Genomic DNA, 12,925 nt, shown 5'->3' on the forward strand with positions numbered 1-12,925 from the left:
AATAAAGATAAGGGTTTAGTGAATAGGGACTTTCTGCTTACTTGCAAACTTCCTTGTTGATAAGGAGGTTGCAGTTTTTAGTTAAAAAAATACATACCACCACCACCGCCCCCCCCCCCCCCCCCCCCCCAAAAAGCATAAAATTTATGGGCGTTTAACTTTTTACAATAAGAACAATTGTTACAGCTTTTGTGAAAAAGAACTTTGAAAGTGCATTCCAGATTTTCTGGACTGATTTATGTTGTATGTGAAGCTGCTCTACCACTTGGCATGTGTGTAAAGGACAGAATTGATTACATTTCTGTCCTTTTCCTAGGCACAAATACTATAATTGTCACTGAAATACCTTAACCTGCTTTGTCCATTCTGTATGGCACCCATTTATCCCAGACCCAGAGGCCTGCATGTTTGGAGACTTGGTCTAGTATTGCTTCTTAATGCTTATGTCAAGCTCTCTCTGTCTATGGAGTGAAAAACATGAAGTTATGCCATTGTTTGGTAATCTTTTTTCTTCAGTGTACTTGTGTGATGTTATACTGTTTTGTCAAAATGATGGCTAGGAGCTTAGATGAAATGTGAATATTGTATGTAAATCTGTTCTCCTGAATTATTGTTTAGATGTTGCTGTTTATTGTTTTACAGCACATTTAAATGATTGCAGTTTTTTTCATTGTATTGGAAAAAAACCCTTGTTTGGGGAGAATTACTTTGTTATACAAGCTTCTGAACTTGGTTCATTTACAAGCAAAGTTTGCAGGAGGGTTTAAAAAGAGTTTTAACCCAAGATTGTTATACAATACGTAATATTTTGTGTGTGATGTAGTGATAATTACCTGAAACGAGAGGGCTAGAAGGAACTGGGAAATAGTAGGGAAGATAATGAATCAAGTCTTATCTGAAGTTAGCAGGCAGTATTATGGCTTAATTCAAATTCTATAATACATGCAGAAAAAATACAAACCACACATAACAAACAAAAAATATTCAGCAAGCAATGATGAAAATAATCAATTATTTACTGGGGTTTTTTTGTAATGTTAAAATATTTCACCATGGCAAGTTGCAGTCAAAAGTAATGTGAGTTATTTTGAAAATGGTAATACATAAAGATGCATTTATACAAGTGCAAACTAAATATTTTACATAACTGTATTTCAATGAGAAGATATACAGTAAGTGCACACTTGATAACACTAAGCAGGCAAAACTTAACGTTAGTTCCATATGCTGTTGTATAGTTCATGCACAGATCTTTCCCAAAGTAAAGAGGCTGTTCCAAATAATTCTTGCTGGGATGAAAAACAGGATGGGTTGCTGGTAAGGGTGTCAGCATGGATGGGAATCAGTTATAGACATTACTTACTGTAATTTGTGATTGCCGTGGCAGAGGAGTGGCTGATGGTGTGATAGTAATACTGCTGGTGATTTTATTGGTGGGCTTAGTGGGTAGGCCATTAGCTAATGCTGGAGTTCTGTTGTCTTGCACTGCATTGCAAGGGCTGATGGGCTTGGAATTGGTGAGAGCTTGGACATAAGGACTTCCTAAATGAATGTGGATTTTGTTATCCTCAGTAGTTATTACACTTGATCCTGTGCTGTTGGATCTCTGAAACTGCCATGATGACTGCCTGTCTGGGGATACTCTAAAAACAGCATGCTTAGCCCCCATTTCCAAAGGCTCCGAGGAGAGTGTTTGTTCCTGAGAACTTGAGCCAGGTAAAGCCAAAGGGGACATTGTTCTTTCAGGAGTTAAAGAACCACACGATTCAGGAGTTTGGGATCTTGCAAAAGTAGTCATGGTAATAGGAGAAATTACATGCTCTGGAGTCATGTAACCTTCTCCTGGTTTTGATTTTACAGGTGTTAAGGAGGCATTTTGAATTATGGTTATTCTTTGCTTTGGAGTGCCACAGTTGGGTATGACTGCTGTGCTTGTGTAGGAGTGAGGGCTTTCAGTGGTAGGACTGGTTATTTCAAGGGTTGCTGTATTCTGTCCATGGTCTGGAGTTACTTTTATGTGAAGGGGCTGGCCAGGTGTATGGCTTAGTACTAGATCTCCAGTCTGTGCACAGTTTCCATTTTGCTTTGTGTGTATCTTTCCATTTTGAGGATGGCTGTCTTTGGACCTCATCCAAGGGATCCATAATTTTTTGTTTGCGGCATTTGCTGTGGATGAGTTGCTTTTGAAAGATGCTGTTTGTTCCTCCTCATTATCACTGTCTTCATAGAGCTGCCCATTTATGACTGTTCGCTCTAAAGGCATGAGGGTTTTGTAATCAGGTGGTTCATTGTCTGCTGGATCTGTTTGGATTTCTTTAGAAAAAACTTGTACATCTGGAATTTTCTTTCCATTGAGAGCAGGCCTGATGTTCTTGCTGAAGGATCTGTACCTCTCCAGTTCTTTCGTGAGGCTTTCCATTTCTCTTGCTAACTCCCTGTTTTTGTTTTCTTGCTGGAGGAGTTTCCTCTGTAAGACTGTGTGATCACCTCGCAGGTGACAGATTAGGTCTTCTGTTGCCACGTATTCATGAACTTTCTCTTTCAGTGCATCTACTTCTCTGGAAAGGTGACTCGATTTAGCTTCCTCTTCTCTGAGTTTCTTTAAAAGGCGCTCCTGATTGCACTCTGCCTTTTCTGTTAATTTATACCTTGCCAATTCCATTTTCACAGCCTCCAACTCCTCTGAGAGGAGCTTGGCTCTGTCCCGTTCACTGACATATTTTCGTTCTAGAGATTCAAATTCATCTTCAGTTTTCATAAGATCATCTTCTACAGACTTCATTTCATTGAGCTTCTGCTTAAGCCTCTCAACTTCTTGAGAAAGCTCTTTGATTATGTTGTTTTCCTGCTGCAAGGAGGTGCTAGATTTAGTACCCTCCTTACGTTTATTTTTAAGAAACTCTTTTTCAACATCTTCCAGAGACTGAAGTCTTTTACTTAGAATATTCACTTTAGAAACAAGATCACTTCCTTTCTCCTCTTCTGCTTTGAGTTTGTTTTTCAGTTCATCTCTTTCTTTTGTAACACTGGACATTTTTTCTTCTGCATCAGATTTCGATTTCAGTGCCTTTTTATTTTCCTCCATCAGCTTTTCTGTAACTGACATCACTTTATTTTGTTCCACCTGAAGCTGAGAAGTTGCAGCTTGCAGCTTTTCTTCTGTTTGCTTTATTTTTTCACCCATAGCTTTTCTTTCATCTACAAGCATCACTGTTAAACTCTTCAACTTTGTTAAATCTTCTTTAAGTGTACACTCAGTTTTTTCTAATTTGCTTTCAATTGCTTCAAGCTCACCAACTCTAGCTTTTAAACCATCCAACTCATGGGACAACTGCTTTGTTAACATTTTTTCTCTTTCTAGGTTGCATTTCAGGGAGTAACATTCCTGTTTACTCTTGTTGAAAGCATCTTCTAGTTTCTCCAGCTCCATAATTCTTTTGTTCAGTTTATCAACTTCGCCTTTAAGGTTCTTGCTCTGTGATGCTTCTTTTTCTAACTTTCTATTAAGTTCTCTGCACTGATCTTCCATTTTTATGAGCTCTTCATCTTTTCCTTCCATCTCCAGCAGTCGTTTCCGTAGTTCTTCTACTTCAGTCATAAGTGCAGCGTTCCCACACTCTCCTTTATTTATCTTATCCCTTAGGTCTTGCAGTTCTTCTTCTGCTTTTCGTAAAGATTTGTTGGTCTCTTCCAGCTCATCGATTTGCCGGCTGAGAGTTGTTAATTTTAGCCGGAGCTGGCGATTCTGACTGTCTTCATTGGTTAGTTTGGCCATCATTGCTTCTTGGTCTTGGGAGGTCTTACTGCTCTGGGCGTGGATTTCAGCCTCCAGCCTGCTGGATCTCTGTTTCTCTTCTTGAATTTTTGCTTCAGCAAAAGTCAGCTTTTTGTGTGCTTCCTCTGTAGAAGTGGTTAATTCTTGAATTTTTTTACTTTGTTGATTCAACTGCTCAGTGAGTCTTTGCTGTTCATCCACCACCATTAAAGCAAAGGATTTCAGTTTAGTCAATTCTTCTTTCAGTTTAGTTATTTTCTTGTTGTTTTCCTTTTCTTTTTTTGCCTGATATACTGTCTCCTGTTCAAGAAGCTTTTTCAATCTGTGGGAGGAAATAATATTGTATTTTGTAACCATTTTAGTGGGCTTTTAAAAATACACTTGAAATATTACAACTTTTCTGCCAGATCTACTCATAACTACAAGCAGACCTCTTCTTGCAGCATCGTTTGGAAGTGCCCACTGGCCTTACTTCCCATTCAGAAGTTCTTTTGTAATGGACACTTCAGTACAATCATTTAGACTTATCAACTTCAGTTACTGTGCATCTTGAAATATGTTTTCAACTTCTGACAGCATCAGTGCAACAAAACTATCTTGTTATTTTGCACTGGAGTCGCATGCAAGCTTTAATTGTTTTTTGGTGTGTGCTGTGTCTTTTTTTTTAAAGAAACGTGATTATTATAATGCTTGAGAAATTAGGTCAGTGTAGCCCTCAAGGGCAGATATAATTTACAGCATCATAAACATCGTAGCTTTGTTACTTATAAACCATCCTGATATTTTACAATCAAACCTTAAGGACATTTTAGTATGTGAAGGAAATGTAGCCACAATGAGCAGTTAGTCAGGCTGCCTAATGTGAAACCCTAAGCAGCACACCAGAGCAAAATTAGGGAAGTCTGTCCTTAGTGAAGGTGCAGGCTTTGTAACTTCATATGAAATACACACACATACACACATATGCAGTCAACAGATAAACAGGTGCCTTTTGAACTTAACAAAGCCCAAATGTCTTAATGTGTGTTAGGCCTGGATTTGCAGATATGCCTCAGTGCAACCCTGCTTTTATATGATTCTTGAAGGTTTTCATGATGATTTTCCAAAATTAGTTTGACAAGTTTATATTAATACTCAGTCTTTATTTGGGATGCAACATACTTAATTAGCAAGAGACTGGGCATAAGGTTGTGTGTTTATTTATGTAAGATCCTAAGAAACCTCCAAATACCTCAACTTCTTAGGTTCTTTTGTAGACTTTTCTTTGTCAAGGAGATCCTTTTGGAGTTTGTCTGAAGTGTGATTAGGTTTGGCCAGCACTTATGCCTCCTTTCAATTACATTTTTCCTACAGCCAAGATAAATATATTCTGGTATTATACAAAAATCTGAAAAGCCTAGGATGAAGTAATAAAGAATTAGAATTTGTATGTTGTTCATAAGAATGATACAGACTCAGATGTGTAAATTGTGTGAAGGAAATGACTTGGTTATCAAGACTGTACTTGTACAAATCGTTGTACTGTTTAAGCACCCATTAAACCTTATTTTTTCTCCCTCTGACATAATGATGGCAGCTATCTAGAAGTTGCTGCTGAAACACAGGATTCCCGTTCCCCATTTGTCTGTGGTCACTATTGTGATGTCTATGTCCAAGTGATGAGTCTTTACAGCTTTCCACTGACACGTTCCTGTTGCAACCTCCCTTTTAGTTCAGGAAGAGCTTAGATAAGGGCCTCCTTTGCACAGCTTTTAATTAGCTGTTGACTGACTGAAGGCATATATTCCTGGGCAATAGGCTGCCTCAGCAGCATCCCCTTTGGAAGCAATGTAATTTTCCTGCAAAGAGATAGGAAGTCCTTGCCATTGTACAACTGTCCACGAGACTCGTCTGATTTAATGGTGATGTTGTATAGAAATCTATGACAATAAAATTTCTCATAGCATTTTCATAATCCCTACTGTTTATGTTTTAGTGCCTGAGTTGCACTATGCTGAATATTATTAAATGCTTTGTATGAAAAACTAACAGAACATCAAAGACTTGAAGCAGTCACAAATTCTGTGCAACACTCAATTAGCATAATGGGGGAAACAGATATGAAAATGTAGAAATGGAGAGGGAGAGATTTGTGAAATGAGTTTGAAGGAATGCTGCTGGTTGACAGAACAAATAAACGGGGGAGAAGATTGTACCATCTCAAAGGCAACTTTTAACTGTGTTCATGGTATATAAACTTTTGTCCCCTTTTCACCGCTACTTTCAGTTCTAATTCTTTTTAGTGTAAAAATCTTTTTTCCCTCCCCACCCTTGTCTCTGAATGCTTTAGTAGTGAAGTTCAATTGATGATTTACCGTTGCCATAGCTATAAAACCATAACAGAAGCACAACTAACAGTTTCATTTGGAATGAACTCAGGTTTTATGTGTGCATGAATTTAAGACATATTCATATGGTTACTTGGACTTACCAGCATTTGATTCATTTTTAGCTTGCTTCACTGTAATTTATTTTTTTAAGGCACATTTAGCTGCTGTCATTAATACCTTAGGTAATCAGTGTTTTACCCAACACTTCCATATTAACTAGTTGGTATCTCTCTGGCCAAATGAAACTAATGAATCCAGCAAGTCACATCTCTTGAATTGCTTTGGAAAGAAGCTCTTAAGCCAAATAGTAACAAACAGTTGTAATTTTCATAGAGATCCTGTATAAAATTTTTATGATTCAAATAAGATAATTGTCCATAAATAATGAATAAAATAAGTTGAAAATCAAGTCGAGTCTGCTCAGGTCTGTGTTGCGTGGGCTATTTGAATAAAAGTTCCTTTATTACTGGTACTGGTGTTGTGTGATGATTTTCAACAGAGTCTGTTTCTTTGGTCATGCCAAAAGACTTTCTGTACTTAAAAATTATTCCTTCATTCAAAAGATAAAACGCAGTTTTCAGATTCAAACAGACTCACAAGCAAATATTTGTAATGACTGAGGTCTATTCAGTTTTTTAAAAGTGCTACTATAAAATCATTCGATTGGAGTTAAGAGCATAGTGCAGCAACTTGTAGTTAAAGGATATTAATGTGTTTCCAGAAAGAAAAAAGGAATGTATTACATGATATATTTTTTGATACTGTGTCATTAAGTTTTTTCATTTAACTTGCTTTTGATAACTGTATGCTTAGTCATATATTCCTATATAGAAAATACCCTCAACACTTGCTGAGTAGATAGTGATTTCTTGGATAAAGATTGATATTGCAAGAAGTCAGCTGGGAGTCTGTTAATATTTGCAAAGAATTTTCCTTGACTCCTGGGTTCCTGTTTCGTGGTTCAGTAGGTCACAGTGACTGTGTCTGCACACATGCACTTAGAAATGGAAGAGGATCCTAAAATGTTTGGGGGGTTTGGTGTTATTTATTTGCTTGCTTGTGTTCTTAAATTAATTGCTTAATTTTGGTCAGGGTTTTTTTTGGAACCCATGTTCTGTGGGTCAGTGCTTGATTACGTGTATTATCTGAATTAAGAAGTCTCATGCTTGAAGAAGTGCTTTAACTGATAATAGCACTTAGTGACTTTGGTGACAGGGTAAAAGTACTTTGTGTTAACTTCATCCAAAATACTGTCTTCCTGAAGAACAGTATCCAGAGTATCTGAGAGAGCAATTTTACTGAAAATATGCAAAGGTCAGAGAAGTTAGCTTAAATAAATAAGAGTTTTTAAAAAAGAACAGGCACTCCCCTATCCAATAAAATATTTTAATAATTTTCTTTGCCAGCTAAATTCAATGATCATGTAATTTTGTATTAGGCAAAGGTAGGTATGTCATTTAGACAAAAGCTTTTACACAACTCTAAGCAGTTGACTTCACAGGACTACAACAACACTTTCTGAATTGAGGCCAGCAAAAACAGACATTGAAATTTGTTTTTATGAACATGACTGGTAGGTAGTTAAAGAGAGTCAGGGCAGTGTCTTATTACTTCAGAGCTTCTGTTATAAATTATTGCTTTATTGTGGCTTAATAATGTACTTATTTGCAATACCAGTTAATGGCTCCTTTATTTCCTGGAAGAAATTGTATTGCTCTGCTCTCCTCTGTTCTTTTTAGTTGTTTCCCTCAGTATGCAGGCTACAGCTTCTTGGTGTTAATGCCATGCATTCAATTATGTTGTCTTGTTTTTCCTCATTTTTTCTAAGTGAATATAGCTTCAGCTACAGTACATTTTATTTGGCAACATAATGACTGTATTCAGGACAAGATTTGGAGACTCCCATAACAGTTCATTGTCCTGGTGTCATGTCATAACATTTTGCCTTTAAGAGGGACTTTCCATATTCCTGGGGTGACCTGTATTACATGGAGATTGTTTAATTTATGTTTTTGCAGAATTCTAAGGGGGTGACTTTTCCTTTGCGTTTCAGAAAAGCCAAAGAAAGTATGGGAGCTGAGATTGCAACGCTCTTGTTTTTTAATTTTTTTTTAGTTTGTTCTGGAATGAATCATTATTATTTGAATAATGAGAATAAAAATTAGTATTTTTTTGTTTGTTTGTTTGTTTGTTTGTTTAAGGAATGTTTTAGTGGTAACTTCAGAAAAGGCTGTCTTCTAAGGATGCAAGTGAAATAGATGATGGTTTGTAAAGGTCAGCTTTTGTCCTTCCTCTCACTGAAGTGTTGTGGAGTTTTTAATGTACATATTGTAAATATCTGTATCAGACCATTCTGCAGAAATGATAGTGATTTTTAATTTCTGTGTTTCTTTTTTTTTAATAATAAAAATCCATATTTTTAACTAGGTTATGCTCTTCACCCTTCCCCAGATGAAAGATGAGAGATTCTACAGGTTATTACATGATGGAGATTTCTAAAGTTTTTGGACATATGCTTGAATTTCCCCTGGTACAAAGCAAATAAAAGCTTTAAGCTGAAAGCTTTTAAATGTGGATGAAGTAATGCCTCTTCCTTTGAGGCACTCTTCCCAGTTAGCAGTAAGACATGGTCTGGCCTTTAATAAGAGAAGAAACATGCTTCATCATTTCTGGTAAATCTTACAAGTTGTTGTAATTTTTTTACACCAGTGCAGTTACATATTTATTTTTGTAAGAAAGCCAGTCTGTGCCTTCCACAGTTCATTGAAACAAAATTTGTGTTTATTGAAGTATTTCTGGTTTTGGGGTGGCTATGCATTTTTTTAATCTTTTCTTTTCCTTTGCCTACAGTTCTATTTATCGATGTGCAGTTTCTATGAAGACATATGTTACAGCTTTTTTTTGTGGCTCTCTATTATCTTTATTAATGCTTCTTTTTTTTCCCTGTCATAAAGTCAAAAGCCTTTGAAATTACAGCAGCAACAACATACCATAGCTGTTGTGTAATCTGCTGGCTTCATCTGAATCAGTCAGCACTTCCCAACAGAATGTGAATACTTATTTTAAAATTTGTTTTCCATTACATTAATTTACATCTGTAAATTGCAAAGAATTTGTTTATGCTAGGATGCAAACCTCCACAAAGTGTGTCTCAACTCCAAGAGACTGTAAGGCAAATTTCCCAATAAGGAAATTTATTTTATAAAATGAGGACTTTAAATGACAGAGGTGTGAGTACTATCACAAAGTAATTATCGTTTTATCTGATGCTTAAAATGCTGAGTTGCTTTACAAGTCTTAATAAAAGTCATAAAAGATGAATGGTATTGCCAGTTCTAGGTTAACGGGCAAAATTTTGCATGGATAACCAGATGTATTTAGCTGTGGTGCTGAGTAAACATTTGTAGATAATACATGCTTTTAAAAATTAATTATTCTGGAACACTGATGTTGTTTATGACCATGATTTCACAACTACTAAGTTGCTGAATATTTTTACTGGTGATATAGGGATATTTGCACTCATAAATGTTATGAAATCCTGAGTAAATTCGATGACAGAAGATGGTGTGAGAAACTTTTAACAAACTAATATTAGTTAATTTAAGATTTGAGACCAGATTAACTTCCAGTTCAAATAATTTTACTTCAGCACTAAAATTGAGTTTTGTCTTATGATGAAACCTCAGTTTAAGAAAAAAATTTTCTCTTTTGAAAGTCACCTATCAAAACATCAATCTTGTGTAAAAAACATTAATGCTTTCTGTGGCAGTAAGGACTTGAATGTCACTGTGATAATTACTGATTCTGATGTTAATTTCTTCGCTTCTAATGGCATCCATCTACAGTGTTTGAGATTGACAGGGAGATGGGAGTGGGATTTTTAGGTGGGAGTGAAGAAAATGCTGTCCTATTAAATTGTTGGCAGGTTTTTGGTTTGTTTTTTTGACTTGACTGCTTATCCTGAAAACATTTTAAATGAACACTAACCTGAGAAGACCACAATATTAATGAGCTTTACCTTAAGTTAGCCTTAAAAACTCTGGGTCCCAGCATTCAGCTTATTAGAAAACATGGCACAATGGATTGTGAGCTGGACTTTGATGTGTTACTATTTCTGAGATGCACTCTGCTTTCTTCTTTCCTCTTTCTACATTTAACAGGTATTTCAGGTATTCTTTGAAGTCGTTATCTATTACTATTGGCATTTCAATGCCATATGATTGTGCACACAGCATGACTTAACCCTCTTCGGTTCTGAATCTAAATACTTAAGTAAGGTAACCAGCTCACAGGAACAGCAGTTAGGTTTTGTTAGTAATTCGGGTTTTTTTTTAATATTGCCATAGTGTAAATTCACCACCTTCCCCTTCCTACCTCTCAGTGTCTCCCACCATACTGCCTGTAAAGTCAGAAATAGAGCCAATAATTTCAGATACAACACCAGAATTTGAAACTCTTCAAATTTACGTCAGCCAGCAAATTATAGTTTTGCAGATGGAAAGCTTTCTGAAGGAAATGGAAAGATGAACCACAAGAGATGTGGTATAGGGGTCAAAGCAAGAAGAATGAGGCAGAACTTTTCAGTTACTAATCCAGGTCCTGTTTCTGTCTTGTCTTCATCTTTAACAAGTGAAATTTTGTGCCTGATCCTCAGATTTATTAAAATGCAAAACCAGTGTTAACTTACTGTAACAGATTTTAGGTTTTAAGTGCAGTAATTACACAAAATGAACCTAGACAACTACTGTTGTTTATAATTTGTGATTTTTAAACAACAGTGTCATCAAAATGATTGCATTTGATATTTGATGGTACACGCTAGCAAGTTAATTTGATAGGAGAAATTGTGTGTCTTTATGAACCTGACTTTTGTTTTAAGTGTACACTTTAAGGGTTATTCCTGATAGAATGTTACTGCTTGACCACAGTTACTGAGCTGGTTTTAAAATCACCAGTTTGGTAATAGTGCAGAGATAAATAGGTCAGGGCTTAATCCACCCCTTACCTATGGGCAGGTGAATGGGTTTGCATTTTCTATTCAGAGTGTCAGTACTAGGAATCAGTAATGTTGCAGCCTCCTGCTAAGATTTATCAAGTGAAAACTGGTACAGGAGTTAACTCAGCTCCTGAAAACTGTCTTGTGGAGCACTGCTGTCTTCACCCCCACTCTCCATGGAAAGATTAGGCACAAACAAGGAAGTGCAGCTTGCCCAAGCTGTGGATAGTTCTGGTGAGCTGCTAACTAGACTGATGATCCCAGTCATGTGTGTTTGGTTTGTGTAAGGCAAATACTACTTTGCTATCACTGCTCTGCAGTGTTTACTGTTGATGGAAGGGTAAAATTTGGAGGTGTGAGTTTTTGTCTTGTCTATTTACTCTGCATCCTTCAGTTGACTGAGGAGTTTGCAGAAGTTCTGATTTTCTAAATGAGTCAATTGCTTCAGCTCAATGTAAGTGTGTAATCCTTAAGTCATATTTTTACACTTCAATTTAATGATACTGTTTTATATTAAGAGAACAGTATGAGTTTTCTTTAAGCAATTTCTACAGATAAATCCTGTGAATGTTTTTGTTATTCTCTACATAACATCATAATGTGTAGGTTCAAGGTGGACCACTTTATGGAATGTTTTTAGCAGGGGCACAGGTGAGAAAATAGTTGCTGTTCTGGTATGTGATGTAACTGAGGCAGTGCTGGTGCTGCTGTCTTGACCAGAATTGGGCATAATTGTGCAAGAATCTAATTTATACAAACTTTTTTTAACTTCAATTAGTTAATATTTTTGGTATGACAGAAAATGGCTCTCAGCCACATATTACTCAGAGGAGACCAGTTAGTTGTGAATGTCATTTTCCCATAACATTTACAGGAACTGGATGCTCTCTAAAAACATTTTAACTCACATTTTACATAAAAATAAATGTCTAGGGTTGCATTTTCATCCAAGGGCAGAGTAGGCACTGTGCCTTTCTTATATGCTAACCATGGGCTTATATTATCAGTCATCAGCAGTGGTAAAATTTAGAACTTTCCATACTGCCATGCTCACTTATTCTTTTGAACTGAAGGCATCTTACTCATGCTGCCAGCCCTGAATAGGCTGCTCAGTGGCTACTTGCTTCTAGACAGGTGGAACTTGTCTGCAAACTTTATTATGCACTCTTCATGCTCAGTGTACAAGAATTTATGTGCTAAAATTGTGATTTAAATTACATAGATTAAACATGGTAAGTTAAATAAAAATACTTTAGTACTGAATGGCACTGTTAGGGAAGACTGAGAGTTTGCCATTGTTTGTAGGAATGAGGCTGGTTGTAAACAATGAGACAAACATTCCTCAGAAATTATAGAGGTGGTGTCACTGCTTTGTGGGAGGGTTCAAATTCCATTATTTCTTGAGAGTTCTGTTTATACCTATAAATTGTTTTATATACATACATCCTCAGACAAAAGTAAGCCAGCCCTTTTTCTGGTATGCTTATTTCCTGAAGAAGCTCTGTGTGTTTAATAAATTCTGAGTGCTTGAAACTGGGCTTGGGTGGCACCCATTTCTTCTTTTTTGTCAGAAAGCTTAAATCTTGTTACTGCAACTTTAGCTTGCAATATTTAAATTTTCCTTCATGCTAAGTTGCATGAAGCAGTGTAGTTGAGACTTCTATCAGGTTTTGCTAATACAGTTGCAACTTTTTCTGGTAGCCAAGACTGTAAGTAATAATGTTAACAGCAAGTGTAAAAATCAAACAGACGTTTCATTTTGAAGCTAAATATGCATCTTTT

General features: G+C 36.3%; 2 protein-coding genes across 4 annotated transcripts in view; one reads left to right on the plus strand and one right to left on the minus strand.

The window, feature by feature from the left end:
* The window catches only part of CMSS1 (cms1 ribosomal small subunit homolog), a 232,513-nt gene that overhangs the window by 16,775 nt on the left and 202,813 nt on the right, over positions 1–12,925 (plus strand). The gene's annotated exons all lie outside the window — the stretch shown is intronic.
* The window catches only part of FILIP1L (filamin A interacting protein 1 like), a 189,724-nt gene that overhangs the window by 14,954 nt on the left and 161,845 nt on the right, over positions 1–12,925 (minus strand). For all 3 annotated transcript variants that reach the window (XM_033051866.2, XM_033051867.2, XM_033051868.1), the window contains one exon: positions 1,364–4,097. In XM_033051866.2, coding sequence (XP_032907757.1) covers positions 1,364–4,097 — 2,734 coding nt within the window. The remainder of the gene's footprint in view (positions 1–1,363; positions 4,098–12,925) is intronic.

This window comes from Catharus ustulatus, chromosome 2 (genome assembly GCF_009819885.2).
Source record: "Catharus ustulatus isolate bCatUst1 chromosome 2, bCatUst1.pri.v2, whole genome shotgun sequence".
NCBI classification, from domain to species: Eukaryota; Metazoa; Chordata; class Aves; order Passeriformes; family Turdidae; genus Catharus; species Catharus ustulatus.